The sequence below is a fragment of the Mustelus asterias genome, chromosome 8 (genome assembly GCF_964213995.1).
Source record: "Mustelus asterias chromosome 8, sMusAst1.hap1.1, whole genome shotgun sequence".
NCBI lineage: Eukaryota > Metazoa > Chordata > Chondrichthyes > Carcharhiniformes > Triakidae > Mustelus > Mustelus asterias.
The window spans coordinates 92704688-92722070 of record NC_135808.1 but is presented as its reverse complement, the minus strand read 5'-3'; the positions used below and the strand labels follow the sequence as shown (position 1 = coordinate 92722070).

At 39.9% G+C, this 17383-nt stretch overlaps 1 protein-coding gene across 1 annotated transcript in view; it reads right to left on the bottom strand.

Moving 5' to 3' along the window:
- hook1 (hook microtubule-tethering protein 1) overlaps positions 1-17383 on the bottom strand; it is a 67721-nt gene extending 50338 nt beyond the window's left edge. Inside the window, exons 1-3 of the mRNA XM_078218519.1 lie at positions 17233-17383; positions 2631-2716; positions 443-515 (exon numbers count right to left, since the gene is read on the bottom strand). Coding sequence (XP_078074645.1) covers positions 443-515; positions 2631-2716; positions 17233-17277 — 204 coding nt within the window. The 5' untranslated portion in view covers positions 17278-17383. The remainder of the gene's footprint in view (positions 1-442; positions 516-2630; positions 2717-17232) is intronic.

The window sequence follows — 17383 nt, the reverse complement described above, 5'->3', positions numbered from 1 at the left end:
GTCCAATTAATTACAGAAACACAAGACCAAAAAATATCCTTTTTTCATATACTGAATGCAGATATTTAATTGGAATTGTATTAGAACATGCAAGTATACTATTTCTTATACCACAAATAAAAGCAACCAAATATTTGTTATTTTGAACCATTTAAACTGCCCTACATTTTTGGTTGAAGAAAAGTGCACCTGTAACTTCCAATGTTGGGGAAATAATCCTCGGATTCATGGCAATTTGAATCACGCTGATCACAATTTCTTACAAAATTACACTTAATATTTTTCACTTTAAATTTCATTGTAAGCAGGTATACTGAGGAGAACTGATATTTTAAAAACCCGAGCTGAAATAAATCAGAGACACCTAAAAACACTTGAGATATCCATATGATGGAAGTTTCTGACGAAGAAAGTATCAGCTTCATTATCTTCACTACTGTACCTTCAATCTCGAATTTTCACCCACATCATCTTTAATGCGACTCAACCACAATTCATTAAACCAGGACGGGTCTCTACAAGGATTGCAGAAAAAAAAAGAGAAACTTTTCACAAAACAGAAGAGCCTGACACATTTTGTTGTTAACTTGGAGAGACTGAACTTTTCCCGGTCAACAGTTTCAATTCTCCCTCAGCTTTCACAATAAAGCAATCAACAGATAGTGTGCAGGATAATCTTCCAACATGCAGTGCTGTGTTAACATTGTACCATGTGAAACAAACTGAGCTATTCACAAGGAGCTGCAAGTCCTCAGTAGCAGCACAATTGCATAGCACCACAATCTGCAATCTACATCCTTAAAGGAATCAGCAGAGATTACCACCAGAAAGGTAAGTGACATATAAAAACTCCCAACCACTGTTAACCACCACTTATTCTTCTTTGGATAGCCTCCTTTCTTCTGAGCACACCCCACCCAACACTCACCCTCCCCAAATTACCTTAAACCCTTGGCTGGATTATTCCCTCTTACAAGCAATTTATATCAACGACTTAGATGAGGGGAGTGAAGGCATGGTAGCTAAATTTGCAGATGGCACAAAGACCATAAGACCATAAGGTATAGGAGCAGAATTAGGCCACTTGGCCCATCAAGTCTGCTCCGCCATTCAATCATGGCTGATATGATTCTCAGCCCCATTCTCCTGCCTTTTACCTTTAACCCTTGATCCCCTTATTGATCAAGAACTTATCTATCTCTGTCTTAAAGACACGCAATGATCTGGCCTCCACAGCCCTCTGTGGCAATGAGTTCCATAGATTCCCCACCCTCTGGCTGAAGAAATTCCTCCTCATCTCAGTTTTAAAGGAGCGTCCCTCTACTCTGATGTTGTGCCCAAAGATGGCTATGAAAGTGTGTTGTGGAAAAAGCCATAAGGAGGTTTCAGACAGATATAGATAAGTTGCATGAGTGGGCAAAACTCTGGCAGTTGGAGTATAATGCGGAAAAATGTGAAGTTGTTCACTTTGGTAGGCAGAATAGAAAAGTAGAGCATTCCCTAAACAGGTAACAACTAGAAAATTCCAATGTGCAGAGGGATCGAGATGTTCTAGTATGAATCACTAAAAGTTAGTTTGCAGGTTGAGCCAGTAATTAAGGTGGCTAATCGAATGCTATCCTTTATTATGAGAGGAGTTGAACATAAAAGAAAGGTTATTTTGCTTCAGTTATATACGGCTTCGGTGAGACTGTATCTTGAATACTGTGTCCAGTGGTAGTCTCCTTATTTAACGAAGGATGTAAATATGTTAGAGGCAATTCAGAGGAGGTTTACTAGATTGGTATGTGGAATTAATCGTTTATCTTATGAGGAAAGGTTGGATGGATTGGGCTCATTTCCACTCATGTTTAGCAAAGTAAGGGTGACTTGATTGAAGTAAATATGATCCTGAACAGTCTTGACAAAGTGGACATTGAAAGGGTGTTTCCTCTTGTGGGTGAATCAACAACTAGGGGGCTCTGTTTTAAAATGAGGGGTTGTCCTTTTAGGACCAAGATAAGGAAAGATATTTTCTCTCAGGGGTTTGTGTGACTTTGAAACTCTCTGCCTCAGGAAGCGATGGAAGCCGGGTCATTGAATATTTTAAAGGCAGGGATAGATAGATTCTTGTTAGACAAGGGAATCAAAGGTTATCGTGGGTAGAAGGAAATATGGAATTCGAAACATAACTAGATCTTATTGAATGGCGAAGCAGGTTCAATCTTATTGAATCTTACTTCTGCTTCTATTTTGCATATTTGAATGCAGCTGGGGCCACGACTGGCAATGGTACCATCCTAATGAGCACAATAAAAAGTCTCACAACACCAGGTTAAAGTCCAACTGGTTTATTTGGAATCACGAGTTTTCAGAGCACTCACCTGATGAAGGAGCAGTGCTCCGAAAGCTCGTGATTCCATATAAACCTTTTGGACTTTAACCTGGTGTTGTGAGACTTCTTACTGTGCCCACCCCAGTACAACGCCGGCATCTCCACATCAGCCTAATGAGGTCAGTGGACCAATTTCCTGTGGTCCTTTTGCTGACCTCATTAGGTACTTACACAGCACTGGGATCAAGTCCTGTTTTGGTTGTAATCCAATTTCCAGCCCAAACTATTTGGGAAATGTAAAAATTGGAAGACTTACATTTGGTTAAGCACCTGGGCCATTGCTGCTCCACTGATCAAATCCTGAACATTTTCACATGCTGAGGACACATTGAACGTCTGCAACTATGGAGGAAACACTGACATTACACAGTGTAAGCTATACATTTTGGATCATAAATTATATCAATACAAGCAAGCAGCTGCACTGACTTATTACAGAGTTGGGCAACATAGAACAGTGCACAGCTTAAACACTCAATTCTATTCAGAAAAATGTAACAAATTCTTATAACAAAGTAACAAAATGTAACCTTTTGTTTTACATTTCATGAGCACTTATGTTACAAAGTTTCTACTGTATCATTATTCTTTCTGACTTGAGATTTTATCATGTTGGTTGCTAAGACACTGTCAGCTATTGGTGTAAAATACCTGTAGAACAAATCAAACTTGTGCAACAGGTGCCTAGGAGGGGATGGGCTGTTACCAGGGCTCCAAGATAATATTACATGTATTGCAGAAACTACCTGAACTTTTCTTCTTTAAGAGTCATCTACTCCCGCCCTTCACTTGTGTTAAAAGTCTTTTCAGAAATGTCCAGGCATTTATCATAATTTCCTTTTTAAAAGATGGGCATAACTTCATGTTGGTAAAACATACTTTACACACATCACATCTCAAGTAAAAAGTCTTATTGCTAATAATATTGAGCGAATTAATACTAACAAACTTTAGAAAAATACACCTTAATTTTATGCTTCATTCTTGTCTAATTTTCCTTGACCGTCATCACCAGCAATGGCACATAAGCCACCAGCACATCAGTCTAACTTTAAATCATAGAATCCCTACAGTGCAGAAGGAGACCATTTGGCCCATTGAGCCTGCACCGACAACAATCCCACCCAGGCCCTATCCCCGTAACCACACACGTTTACCCTGCTAACCTCCCTAATACTCGAGGGCAATTGAGAATGGCCAATCAACCTAATCAGCACGTCTTTCGGACTGTGGGAGGAAACCGGAGCACCCAGAGGAAACCCACGGAGACACGGGGAGAACGTGCAAACTCCACACAGACAGGGTCCCAAGCCGGGAATTGAACTAAGTCCCTGGTGCTGTGAGGCAGCAGTGCTAACCATTGTACCACAGTGTCGCATAATATGCTGGAAGGATTGGAACTATTGTACTGATGAGTCTTTTCCAACAATCCAAACTAAAATTTCCTTCCCTAGAAAGTCTCGCATGCCCATTTTTGGGTGCTGAGTTTTTATTTTATTTGTTTTTTTTAAATCGGGGTGTGAGCGGCACTGGCCTATATTCCACAATGGTGAGGTTGGAGTGCCCCTGGAAATTGAAACTCGAGCCTCATTATAATGGAACTGATGAGGTGCGGCAGCCCGTTGGCAAAGAGAGGAAAGAAAAGACAAACTTGCACTTATGTTACACTTTCCATAATCACAGCACTCCACAGCCAGTGAAGTGTTTCTGAGGGGTAGTCGCTGCTGTAATGTAGGAAATGTACAGCAAACTCCCTCGAACAACAGTGCGATAATGACCAGCGAAATAAAAATAGAAATTGCTGGAAACGCTTCTGGCAGCATCAGTCAAGACAGAAAAAGAGAACTCTGTTTTCCCACTCGACAGATGCTGCCCGACCTGCGGAGCATTTCCTGTTGTTATTTTAGATTTCCAGCATCCACGGTATTTTGATTTTGTTTTTACAGTGGCGGTGATTGAAGGATAAGTATCGGCCAAGACATGCTCTTCAAAATAGTGCTATTGGATCCCTTTATCAGAGCAGTCAGGGCATTAGAAAGATGATGGTTTTTTACAGCTCCACGTGTATTTTTGCACATTTCACTTGATGCAGCAACAATGTTGACTTTAAGCCTGCAGTTTAAATGTTAGTTCCTTCACAGTGTCAGAATTAGAAAATTAAATACAACGTCCGAACTTGCATCATTGCACATTCTAAGTGGGCTTAGGTTGCTCGCTCTTCTCCACAGAGATTCCTCAATGAAAGGTAAAGACTCCAAGGTTGAAAGCGTCAAACAGAAGTTGAGTTAAAAATTAATCAGGCAACATGAAACTTGGGATTTAAAAGCCTGTAGCTTGATGGAAGGGAAAACTGATTAATATGGAGGCAAATGTTTGAGTTCGAGTGATAAAAATTACCTTAGTTATTTTATGTTTGATATGTCAACATCACTGATTACAATTAAATTATTAATCCTGTAGTGCTAATGCATGATTTTTGAAAGATATTTTACATCCTTTGAAGATAATTTTTTAACTTTAATACATTTTTGCAAGTAACTTTTTATTGCAAATGCTTAAAAAAAGCACACATACAATCCCACTAATGGATTAAGGTGGAGATCTCAATCCTACGAAGTGAACATAGTTTAGCCTAATTCAGGGCTCCATAATTACTTTAGGGCTAAGGCTCTGTCATATTATTTTGTGATAAATTGTTCTACTGTCTTCATTGAATAAATGGATCCATGCAATCACATCAATTGCTCATTTCTGACATAAAAACAAATTCCATACACAGTAACTTACTTATCTTTTTCACTGAACAGGTTCCTTCCCATTAAACTTCAGCATTTTCAACTGGCACTGTCAATTGTTAGCTAACACACTAAAAATATGTTGAAGTGATGGCCATACTTCGTAGAACAGGTTCTGAATGCAAAGAGCGCTCGGCATAAAAGTTGAAAATGCAAAACTTCAGCCAGAATATTCAGGTAGATGGAGAGGTTCTCCCTCTTTGTGAAAATTATGTCAGAGGCCCATTTCCAGAAGTCTCACGCCCAAACCCAGCCTCTGCCATTTTTGCAGGGGAAGGGGATGGGGGCAGATTCTAATGTGCACATTTGTAGTTCATGGAGGCAACTCACCTGATAAATTGCAGCTGCCTCTGTCAGATCTGATTTTGCCTAGTAGTATGTCATAAACACAACCTGTACTATTTAAATGTGGTAGGAGAATGTCTAAAGCAGCAGGAGTTCTTTGGAGAGGCTTTTGAATATGGTCTCATGACACTTTCAGGGAAGGTCACGTGCCCTTTGGGAGAGATCAAGTGACCTTTTGGATTGTTAAAAGTGGACATAACTGCACTGGACCCATGAAGTTCGCTGGAACTGTCAAGGGAACTGTCATGCTGTCAGGGAATTTAAATGCCTGCCCTTTAAATATTACTTTCTGCAGTGTTAAAAAGAAAAATCAGTGCTGGCTATTTCACTCTTGTCTGTTGACCTAAGCTTTAGGAATATCATTGCAGGACTACATGATTGGTATCTGGCTGGATGGAGGGCCTGCCTCAGTACACTGGTGCTTTGTTGAAGATATCAAAAATGAACAAGACAAAAAACAACTTTCTAGGCTTTGCCCCTCACACCCACTCACCGTCACACAAACTCACCATGTCCCATCTATACCAACCCATGCCCCATCTTATGCCCCCATGATCTCACTCCTTCTATGCCAACTTATGCCCCTCCTACACCCCATGGTGCCTCATACTCTCCATGCCAACCTATGGCCCTTTAGTCCCAGTGCCAACCCAGCCACCACCCTTTTTCCTTACACCTACCATGCCAATTTATGCGCTGTCCACCATGGGCAGACCTCAGCTGCTGATCTTATAGATCCTTGTAAATAGATCGTTTGTTGTTCACTAATGAAGCCTCGGAAAAGTTCATTACTACATCTGGTTACAAGATTAGATTATCCTGGCACATCCTCTGACCCAAACCTGCGAGTGTCCTGTTTTAATCGAAGTCTGAGAAAAATAAAATAGTGTACCCACCAGAATGCCTCTCTTTGGGTGAATCAACCCATTTACTCCTCCATGGAGGACTGGACAAAATACTTCAAGCACCTCGGATATTATTTCCAAGCAAACAAAATGGAGGAGGAGATGAAATCCAATTTCCCAAATGATGTAGGAGACAAATATATAACCTATTCACAGCCTTACACCCCAAGCATGCCCGACTCCAAATCATTTAGTGAGCATGTGATTTAGTGAAGGCTGAACTGCAACCTCTACCATCAGTCATATTCCAGAGACTCAAATTCAATTATAAGAATCTCAGGCAAATCATTTATGACTTACGTTGCTAAACTGAAGCAATTATCAGAGCATTGTGATTTTGGAGCCACTCTTAATGACTTGTTATGGGATAGGGTTAGTCTGTGGTGTGAGAAACGACACTGTTCAAGAAAGAAGACTGGCAGAGTTTGACATAAATTTTAAATGGCTATGGAAACTGCTGAAAACGGTACACAAGAGATGCAGGGCACACAAAATGGTGCCATTCCATCAGTTATGATGGGAACCAGTTGCCAGCCGTGGTACCAAAACTGCCGAAGCAGTCACGAAGGGGGAGACAATTTCAGCCACCAACAAAACAAAAAGGTACCCTGGTGATAATGAGACAGTAATGCTTTAAGTGGAATGGTAGCGATGTGGAGGTAAACACATTCTTGTTTAAGGAGGTTGAGTGTTTTTATTGTCAAAAAAGAGACATTTGATAAAGCAGTGCAGAGCTAAGTCAAGATCGTCGAGTAATCGATCAACCAAGATGTTACAAGTATACAATGTGGAAGAACCAAGCACTCATGATTTTGGTATTCTCTCTATTTAATCTAAAAACAGGCAAGATAGACCCTATTACTGTAATGCCCTGGGTAAATGGGAAGCCTCGTGAGATGGAAGTGGATACAGGAACATCAGCCACTGTGTTGGGCGAGCATGAATTTCAGTAACTAAGAGAGGGAGTCCAACCATTGAACTTGAAGGGCATTTCTGCCAAGTTGAAGGAGGAGCAATAAAAATAAAAAGCACCACAATGATACCTGTAAGTTACAGTCTATCCAGCTCCCTGTGATAATGATGACGAGTGATGGAACAAACCTGCTCGGCCACGATTGGTTTAAAGAAATCAAGTTGAATTGGGCCGAGATTTTTCAAGTGCAGGAAGGGGGACTGCCCGAACTGATAATACCAAACTAACTTCTGTGATGAGTTAGGCAAAATCAAAGGGCTACAAACTCAGATTTACATTGACCCAGAGGGGACTCTCCAATTCTTTACAGCAAGACCAGTACCATATGCCTTACAAGAGAAAGTGGATGCTGAGTTAAACAGGTTGAAATAACTAGGCATCATCCAGCTAGTTTAGTTCTCGGATTGGACAAGCAACTATAGTTCCTGTACTGAAACTGTACTGATAAGACCATCCACATTTATGGCAATTATTAGCTTAACAGTTAATCAGGCCACCAAGCAGGATAAATATCCAATCCCAAGAATTGAAGACCTGCATGCAAAGCTGGCAGGATGTCAATCTTACACAAAGCTGGATATGAGTGCTGCGTACCTGCAACTTGAATTAGATTATGCTTCCTGGGGTATGTCACGCCAAACGCAGACAAAGGCCTATTCCAGTGCACACGCCTATCTTTAACTGGTTCCACAGAGGCTGAGCATCTAGCAAACTTAGAGGAGGTATTCAAGAGGTTTCAGGAGGCTTGGGGTTGGCCTCAAGAAAGAGAAGTGCACTTTTCAAGCCATTGAGGTGACCTACCTGGGTTTGTTGTTCACTCATGAAACTTCTGAAAGTGCATTCTTACATTGATCATTTTTTAAAGTGTAATTTATATATGCTGCTAATTTATATGGTGTGCTGTCTAATACCAGAAATATTGCTTATTTTGTGAGTTTAGGTCTGGATCTGTACATTGAAAGATGCATGCAAAATAAACTGCTGCAAAAATTTGAGTGAACTTTGAAATGACTTAAATTCCCTAATTATTAATGCTCAGCTTTCCGTGTTTTAACTGGGTTAAAATCAAGTCAATCATTTTATTGTACCTCATTCACAAGCATTCTCCCATTGCTCCCCATTATACCCACTCTAGACACATGCATGAAAATGGAAAATAGGCTGCTATGTATGGGAGGTAGAACAATCCTCACAGGGCCTTCACCTCATTTGCACAAGTGTTCCTCAGAGGAATCCAACAAAACCTTTGGACTATTTAAAGAAGGTGGAAATCCAGCATCATAGATTTTTGCCTATTTTTCTTTAGCCTTGTTCTGAGGAACTGAATGGTGCCAAAGTGTAAAGCAGTGGAGAATCTGCCCCACAGCTTTTTGAACACTTGTAATTTGAAAGTGTAGTTGTGAAGGGATGTTTAATTTTTAAAAACAAAATGAAAAAATGGCAAAACATAACTGCTTTAAAACTTTCACAATTAAATATTTGGGCTGAAAATTGAGTATCTAATTCAATACTAACCCAAGTTTCTGTATGTGAATTGGTGCCACAACAATATGAAAAACATATCATGCATAGTTTAAGATGTTGTTCCAAAACTGATGTTAGATGGCTTCCAGCAAAGTTCAAGAAACATACCCATCTGCTAGAATCAAGTATTGCAATAAACCACAAAAGTGTGCCTCGAGAAGGTCAGTTTCATTAGCTGAACCGTTGACCAAATTACTGTCTCCTGACTTACTCACAGAAACTCTATCTTATTTTTAAAAAACTTATGCAATCTATTTCATTTATTTATGGTAAAAGCCACCAATGACTGTTCCCTTGACCTCGGGGACTAAAAACATATGCTGCATTAAAACGTATTGAAGTCTGAAATATCATTACCATTCACAGAGAAGGGAATTATTCCCTCCCTCCCAAGTTGATAACCCACGATTATCATAGAATCTACAGTGCAGAAGGAGGCCATTTGGCCCATTAAGCCTGCACCGACAACAATCCCATCTAAGTCCTGTCCTATCCCCATAACCTCACATATTTACCCTCCTAATCCCCCAACACTAAGGGCAATTTAGCATGGCCAATCAACCTAACCTGTAGGAGGAAACCAGAGCACCCAATGGAAACCCACACAGACACAGGGAGAATGTGCAAACTCCACACAGACAGTCACCCGAACCCAGATGCCTGGCGCTGTGAGGCAGCAGTGTTAACCACTGTGCCACTGTGCCACTCCTTTGAGCACAGCCTTTCATACAACGAGGATGGAAGGGCGCCACAAGGTGTTTCAGATCTTTGATAAATCAATTAAATTACAAATCTACTACCTGACTGTACTACCATCAAATGTCGCTAAGCACCTTGAACAGGAATTGCATGACCTTCAGCAACAGGCTATCTCACTTCCCAAGCAAACCTGAAAAGCTATTTTAACATTTTCTCTGAACTCTTTCAGTGTTAGCAAGTAACCTTGTTGTCTTTCTGCTCACAATGGACATGATTATCATTTGAACACATAAGCCAGAGTATAAGCAAGCACAGACTACACTGCTTTCTCCGAAAAGTACAGGGGAAAGGATATATTCAACTTTTAAGCCTTAAGATTTTCTGATTCCAGATATCATGCAGGGCAAAAAATCATGTTAATACTTTTTGTGCTTCCTAAATGTTGGTAAAGAGCAGTTGATTATCCATTGGAATGATAACAAGGCTATCAACTGAAACACTAGTATCGTATGTCTCCACCAGTGAATTATTTTTTGTGAGAGACGAGAGACTTCAAAATTTATTGTTACAATCTGGCTGGCAGTTAATCTTTTTCTTTATTTTCTGCTATGCTGCCTCAACAGATTGGCATTAGCCTTGATGAATGTTACAAATAGTTTGATAAGGAAATGCAATACTGCTCCCACATTGACCTCAGTTTTTTAATAAGTTATTTGCCAATGTATCCTTATAATATCTGTCCTATTTCAGCTAAGAATAGAAAACAATCTTGGGACGGCCAGTTATTTGTCATTCTCAGGCCTTGCTCATCATTACCTGAAATCCTGAAAATCCAGGACCTCACTGTTTACAAAAGGAAAATAAAAATGAACAATGTTTAAAACACTCAACAGGGCTGTCAGCATCTGTGGAGAGAGAAACAGAGCTAAAAATGTTCTGACGAAAGGTCAAGCAGGATGTCAAGGTGCCACACTACAGACATAGTTAAAGCCAATGGAATAAAAGGAGCAATGATAGCATGGTTAGAAAATTAGATGAGTGACAGGAAAAAAAGCACAGTGGAAGGGGAAAGGTTGTTTTTGGACTGCAGGAAGATATATGTAGTAGGGTTCCCCAGAGATCAATCCATTGCTTTTCTTGATAGAAAGCACAAATGTAAAATTTGTCTATGAACAAAACTTGGATGCATTTTGACCTGGGATGAGGACAGTGCAAGATATTTGGTTGGTGGAATGGGCAGACACATGGCAGCTGAAATAATGCAGAAAAGTGTGAAAAGATACATTTTTGGAGAAGAAGCAATATATAATAAAGGAGTGTAGGAGTAGAGGGACATTGGGGCATAAGTGCTCAAACCATTGAAGGTGGCAGGACAAGTTGAGAATGTGCATCAAAGCAAGGAATTTATAAAACACATGTTCAGCCTCAACTGGAGTAATGCATACAATTTTTGGTACTTTAGGCAGGATGAGAAGGCATTAGAAAGGGTGCAGAAAAGATTTACAAGAATTGTTCCAGGAAACAAGGGATTTCAGTTACGAGGAGAGACTGGAGAAGCTAGGGCATTCTTCTTAGAGAAGATTGAGAGGAGATTGGAAGTATTCAAAATCATGAGAGATCTGGATAGATTGGGAGAAACTATTCCCACTCCCAAAGGGTTGAGAATCAGAGTATACCAATTTAAGGTGAATGGCAAAAGGTGACAAAGTGAACTACATTTTACATAGCGTGTGGTTAGGATCTGAAATGCATTACCAGACAGTGTGATGGAGGCAGATTAAATCGTGGCTTTCAAAGAGCAATTTGATAATTATCTGGAGACAAGATTTGCAGGGCTAGAGGAAAATGAGATTGAGTTTTCCTTACTGAGCGTTCCCATGGACACTATGTCCAAAATAGACTCCTCTGTGCTGGAACCATTCTATGTTTCAATGATAAGTGATGTCTTTTTTAATTTTGTATTTTAGTTGTATTCTGCATAAATTCAGATTTTAACTTTACGGGCTGAATATACAACAATAACTTGCATGTATATAGATCCTTTAACAAAGTAAAACATTCTAAGGTGCTTCACAGGAGTGCTATTAAACAAAAATTGGCACTGAGATACATATTAGGACAGATGTGATTGGAAACAGCTGATTTAAACAATTTATATTTGTACTTGTGAGTATTTTCAATAGGGTATAGCTTTAACTAAGTTTACTTTTATGCTTCTGTATTTGAAAGGTTAATTACTTTAGTTTGGTTTAGATGCATGTATGGTAATGAGGATTTACAACATGAAAGCAAACAGGACTTAAAGGGAAACTAGGTTTTTGCTTAGCAACCAGAGACCACTCTGGGACAGAAAGCACCTTTAAGTTAGTTGTGAGCAGGATTCAGGAGCAGCTGGACAGAACAAGGGAGCTTCAGAAAACAGAATTCCCCAAAAAACAGAAGAAAATTCAGAAACCAGGGAGTTGGGACAAAATTATGCCTCAGGAAGACATTTAAATTAAAAAGAAACAAAGAACAAGAAGTTGAACAAGGTCCTGTTCAGTGAAGTTAAAGTAAAAAGCAGAAAAAGGATTGAGTTAAAAAGTCAACTGTAAGAGCCAGATTTAAAGTTGGCGAGGTGAAAAGTCAGACATCTGAGGTAAATCAAAAGTTTGCTGACACCATTGTTGCAATGGCTGGGTACCTGAGAGATTATGTGGAAGCCTGAATGCACGGTGGCAATCCAAGCAAGAGGAATACTTAAAGGGGAGATTGAAATCCTGGAGGTGAATCCTTGGTGAAAGCATCCAAGAGAAAGCATGGTTTGTGAGAAGATTTCAAGAGTGCTCTTTGAGAGTGAAGTTTGGAAACACTCATTTGGAAGTCAGGGTTCCAGTGAGATTCGTTGGCTCACTGTGATGAACATCTGGGGGTATTTGATGAAAAATCCACAGGAATGGTATTGGGTGGCATCTGACACTTGGTTTCAGAGTGTAGCGTGTCTGACCACAGTTGGCTGTTGGTTTACATGGGTTGTGTACTTACAGAGAACATTAGCGTATAAGATGTAATTTGGAACTTGTCTTATACTTACCAACGTATGTACATCGGTGAAGGTATAGGCGGGGTGGTGAAAGAGCAGTGCATTATATTTAATCTTTTCTTGTTTAATAAAAACTTAATTCTTTTGTTAAAAGTTAATTGTCAGTCCTGTGACTCTGCTCATTCTTGTCTCTAAACAAAAAAGAATAAGCTATGACCTATCAAGTTTGGGTTCCACTCTGGGACCTGACTGTCAAGGAAGATCAGCTGGGATTGTAACAGATGACCAGAATCTTGATCAAAGAAGTAGGATTTAAGGAGCATCCTAAGGAAAGGATTAGAGGTTTAGATGCCAGGACTAGTCATTCTTGGTTGATCCTTTCTCCTCCGGGTAAATGCCCGCTGTCTGCATGGCTTTTTACCCTACAATGACAGCCCAAATCAGAAACTGAGCATTATGAGATAGGAAACAAAATATTTCATTCTTCAATGCCAAAAGGCAAAATGTTGCTGCTCCAATGCAATGAACCACCCCAGCACCAAGCTAATAAGCAAAATTAAAACTAAAATTACCTTAATAAAATCATTTTTAAAACTTTCAAAACAAATCACCACTTTAATTAATGAAAGTAAACAAGTCATGTATCTAAACAATTGACATTTTGAAATATAATTATCTTTTTTTCAGTCCTAATATGAAATGCGTGTATTATCCTACTGGCAGTCCTCATTGTGTAAACAGTAGTAGATAGGACATGTCACAATTTTGAATGACATCACTCGGGCGTGATTGACAGTAGTCATTCAGTAAATTATTGGTATATAGATTATGTCACAATTTTGAGTATTGCATTGGTAATGATTCACAAAGATTTTATGAAGAACAATCAACTATAAATAATCACTATGTGAAACATGTCAACACTGTTCTATCATCCTTCATTCCCCTTCTTCCCTCCCCCACAACTTCCAAACTTAAAACTGCACTCCAAAGAAGATTTGACAGGGAACAGGCCATTTAGGCCACCATACTACATTCATCTACAGTGGTTAGCACTGCTGCCTCACAGCGCCAGGGACCCAGGTTCAATTCCCAGCTTGGGTCACTGTGCGGAGTTTGCACGTTCTCCCCGTGTCTGTGTGGGTTTCTTCCGGGTGCATCGGTTTCCTCCCACAGTCCAAAAGACGTGCTGGTTAGATGCATTGGCCATGCTAAATTCTTCCTCAGTGTACCCAAACAGGCGCTGGAGTGTGGTGACTTGGGGACTTTCACAGTGACTTCACTGCAGTGTTAATGTAAGCCTACTTGTGACACTAATAAATAAACTTAAACTCCATCCTTTAAACAGGCCATATCAGATGAATGACCAAAGTTAGGCCGAAGAATAAATATTCAATGACATCAATCTAATATTACAAGCTGCATTATTAAACCCTGACTGGCATTTCACAGGTGGCTAGTTTCATGTTGATTGCAGTGTAACTATAAACACAACATTAGCACAAACATAGGCTGCCATGAAACCATGTCTACATCAATCCTCAGAACTTTCAATCATATCCACAGCCAGATGTTCATCCATTGTCCCTACAAAGGAGCTCCTCAGCAGTACATTGAGTTATTTGGTACTACCGAATTTGAATATTGTTGAAAAGAGAGACATGTTGCCAAAGCTTTTCATCCTGCACTTATCGAGACAAATGCAAAAATGCCAAATTTCAAATGATCATAACAATTTATACTAGAGGAGAAAAGGGGTGCTAATTGGTTGGCAAATTGACTCTCTTTAGTTGAGGCATTGCCGTGAGGAAAGTAATGAGGAACTATAAGCTCCCCAAGCTCCCGGATAACTCAAAATAGAAAGGTACAAGGCTTCAGCATATTCCTTTTCTTTGCTGAGAACGAGTCCTGGCTAATGAATGCAAGTTGCTTCGAGCAAGTGAACATGAGCCCCACTACAAGCTCAACCAATCATCTTAAATTGTTAGTGTAGATATGAGCTCACTCAGCATTGCTCAAGCAAGTGCTGTCCAATTGTGGACTCACATCTAATGCATCCCAACGATTGGCTGATTGAATCAAACAGCATGTCCCTTTGGCTGCACATATTAGACAGAACACAGACTGTACTTAACCAGCCCATGCTTGAAACTTAAAAGAAAACATCAACTGTTAAACGTGATTCCACAATTGGGCAGCACTTGATATTAGTTATGAAATGAATCTAGCCATACAAGTTGATCTAATAATCACTGATTTACACTCTATACTGAGTATACCAATCCTAAATTAGCATGTCATTAAATCTTGTAGTAATTTGTAGGGTTCAGAAGACATGTAATATATTTTTGTAAAATTAAAATACAGGAAAAAACCACACCATTGGGCAAAGCAGAGAATATAAAAAACTTTACTTTCACAGTGTGTGATATTGTATGACTGCCTGGGTATAGTTGATCTAATAATCATAATGAATCATCTTTATTTTTAAGCAATCTTGATCTGTATCCAGTAGCCAACGTAGATAGGCAAATAAAAAGAAAAAACTGCGGATGCTGGAAATCTGAGCTAAAAACAGAAAATGTTGGAAATCTCAGGATAACAAGCAGCAACAGCGGAGAGGAAAACAGAGTTAACATTTCAGATGGATGCCCTTTCATTAGGATAGACAATAGGTCAATGATCTGAAATGTTTTTCTCTGCACAGGTGCTGCCAAACTTGGGTGTTTTGCATTTCATTTGTTACTTTAAAACAATTCTATACTACAGTTACAATAAATGGATGGAAAAAAATTACCTTTAAGTCCAAATTCTGCCACTTATATATATTGGTATGATCAATAGTAGACAGACAATTCTTAAAAGCAAGGGAACTTATTTTCAACCAATGGAATTAAAGAGCAATTGAAATTGAATCCTAATCTATAATTTGATTGGTGGAATAGAACATAGAACAGTACAGCACAGAACAGGCCCTTCGGCCCACGATGTTGTGCCGAGCTTTATCTGAAACCAAGATCAAGCTATCCCACTCCCTATCATCCTGGTGTGCTCCATGTGCCTATCCAATAACCGCTTAAATGTTCCTAAAGTGTCTGACTCCACTATCACTGCAGGCAGTCCATTCCACACCCCAACCACTCTCTGCGTAAAGAACCTACCTCTGATATCCTTCCTATATCTCCCACCACAAACCCTATAGTTATGCCCCCTTGTAATAGCTCCATCCACCCGAGGAAATAGTCTTTGAAGGTTCACTCTATCTATCCCCTTCATCATTTTATAAACCTCTATTAAGTCTCCCCTCAGCCTCCTCCGCTCCAGAGAGAACAGCCCCAGCTCCCTCAACCTTTCCTCATAAGACCTACCCTCCAAACCAGGCAGCATCCTGGTAAATCTCCTCTGCACTCTTTCCAGCGCTTCCCCATCCTTCTTATAGTGAGGTGACCAGAACTGCACACAATATTCCAAATGTGTTAGTTTTGAATGAGTTAGTTTACATGGGAACTGCTTTAAAGAGTGTCCTACACATGAAACTTTTAGAAAACTAAAAACTCTTGATAACTGCATGTAGTAAAATCAGTATTTCATTATTGTTTTATTCATATAAAAATAATTTCCCTTTGTTGTAAAAAGAAATGTACTGACAACTTTGCTATAGTATTAGGCCTAGATTTCTCAATGAGATCAGTGGAGGCAGTAGCATAGTGATATTGTCACTGCACTAGTAATCCAGAGACTCAGGACAAGATCTGAGGACCTCAGGCTCAAATCCCACTATGGTAGATGGTGGAATTTGGAATTCAATATGAATGAAACCATTGTCATCAACACCCATCTGATTCACTTTAGGGAAGGAAATCTGGCCTATCTGTGACTCCAGATCCACACCAATATGGCTGATTCTCAGGTGCCCTCTGAAATGGAGGGCAGTTAGGGATGGGCAATAAATGCTGGCCCAGCATCTCATAAACAAATTTTTAAAAATCAGTTTCACCCATCGACAGTTTAACTGTATTTTCCCAAACAACAGGGGCTTGGGGGGGGGGGGGGGCGGGGGTCAAAGACTGGCATCAAAAAACAAGAGTTCTTACCTGACAAGGAGACCCTAAAGAGAGAAAAACAAGTGCTTTGCTTAGGGGGGCAGTTCAATCAACCAACTATTTGGAATTGTACTCTATACAAGTGTTTCTTTTTATTTCATTTTAAAATATTCTTACAGGGTACATTCTGCTTATTTTAAGATGAAAATAAGTACAGTATACAGTATACATAAAGGCAATGGGGCAATCAGCTCAAGCTCATTTGAACATTACTTTAGGCCTGTAAACTACCTCTCATGCATCTCGAGCTTTTAAATCATATTGCTTAAGTTTAGTTCGACAGATGCAACATGAAGTTAGTGGTGGGGAACCCTTGAGGTGTATTTAGACAAAAATAAGGCGACAACACACTGGCTGCCGTGCTTGCTCAGGGTCATAATGGCTGTTTGAAAGCCTGGCATGACACCTGTACCGGAGGACAGCACAGGTGAGTCACTCAACCCGGGGCTGCAAAGCAAAGAGGTAAGCTGCATTTGGGCAGCACTCACTCACCCAGATGATCAAGCTATCGCACAGCTCCGACTTATTCACTTCCATCAGCCTTCAATTCATTAAAGAAACTCACATACATACAACTTATCTTAAGTAAGCCTTCCCTCTTTCTTCCGTCTGATCCTGGGGGAAATTATGACACTGAGCGACA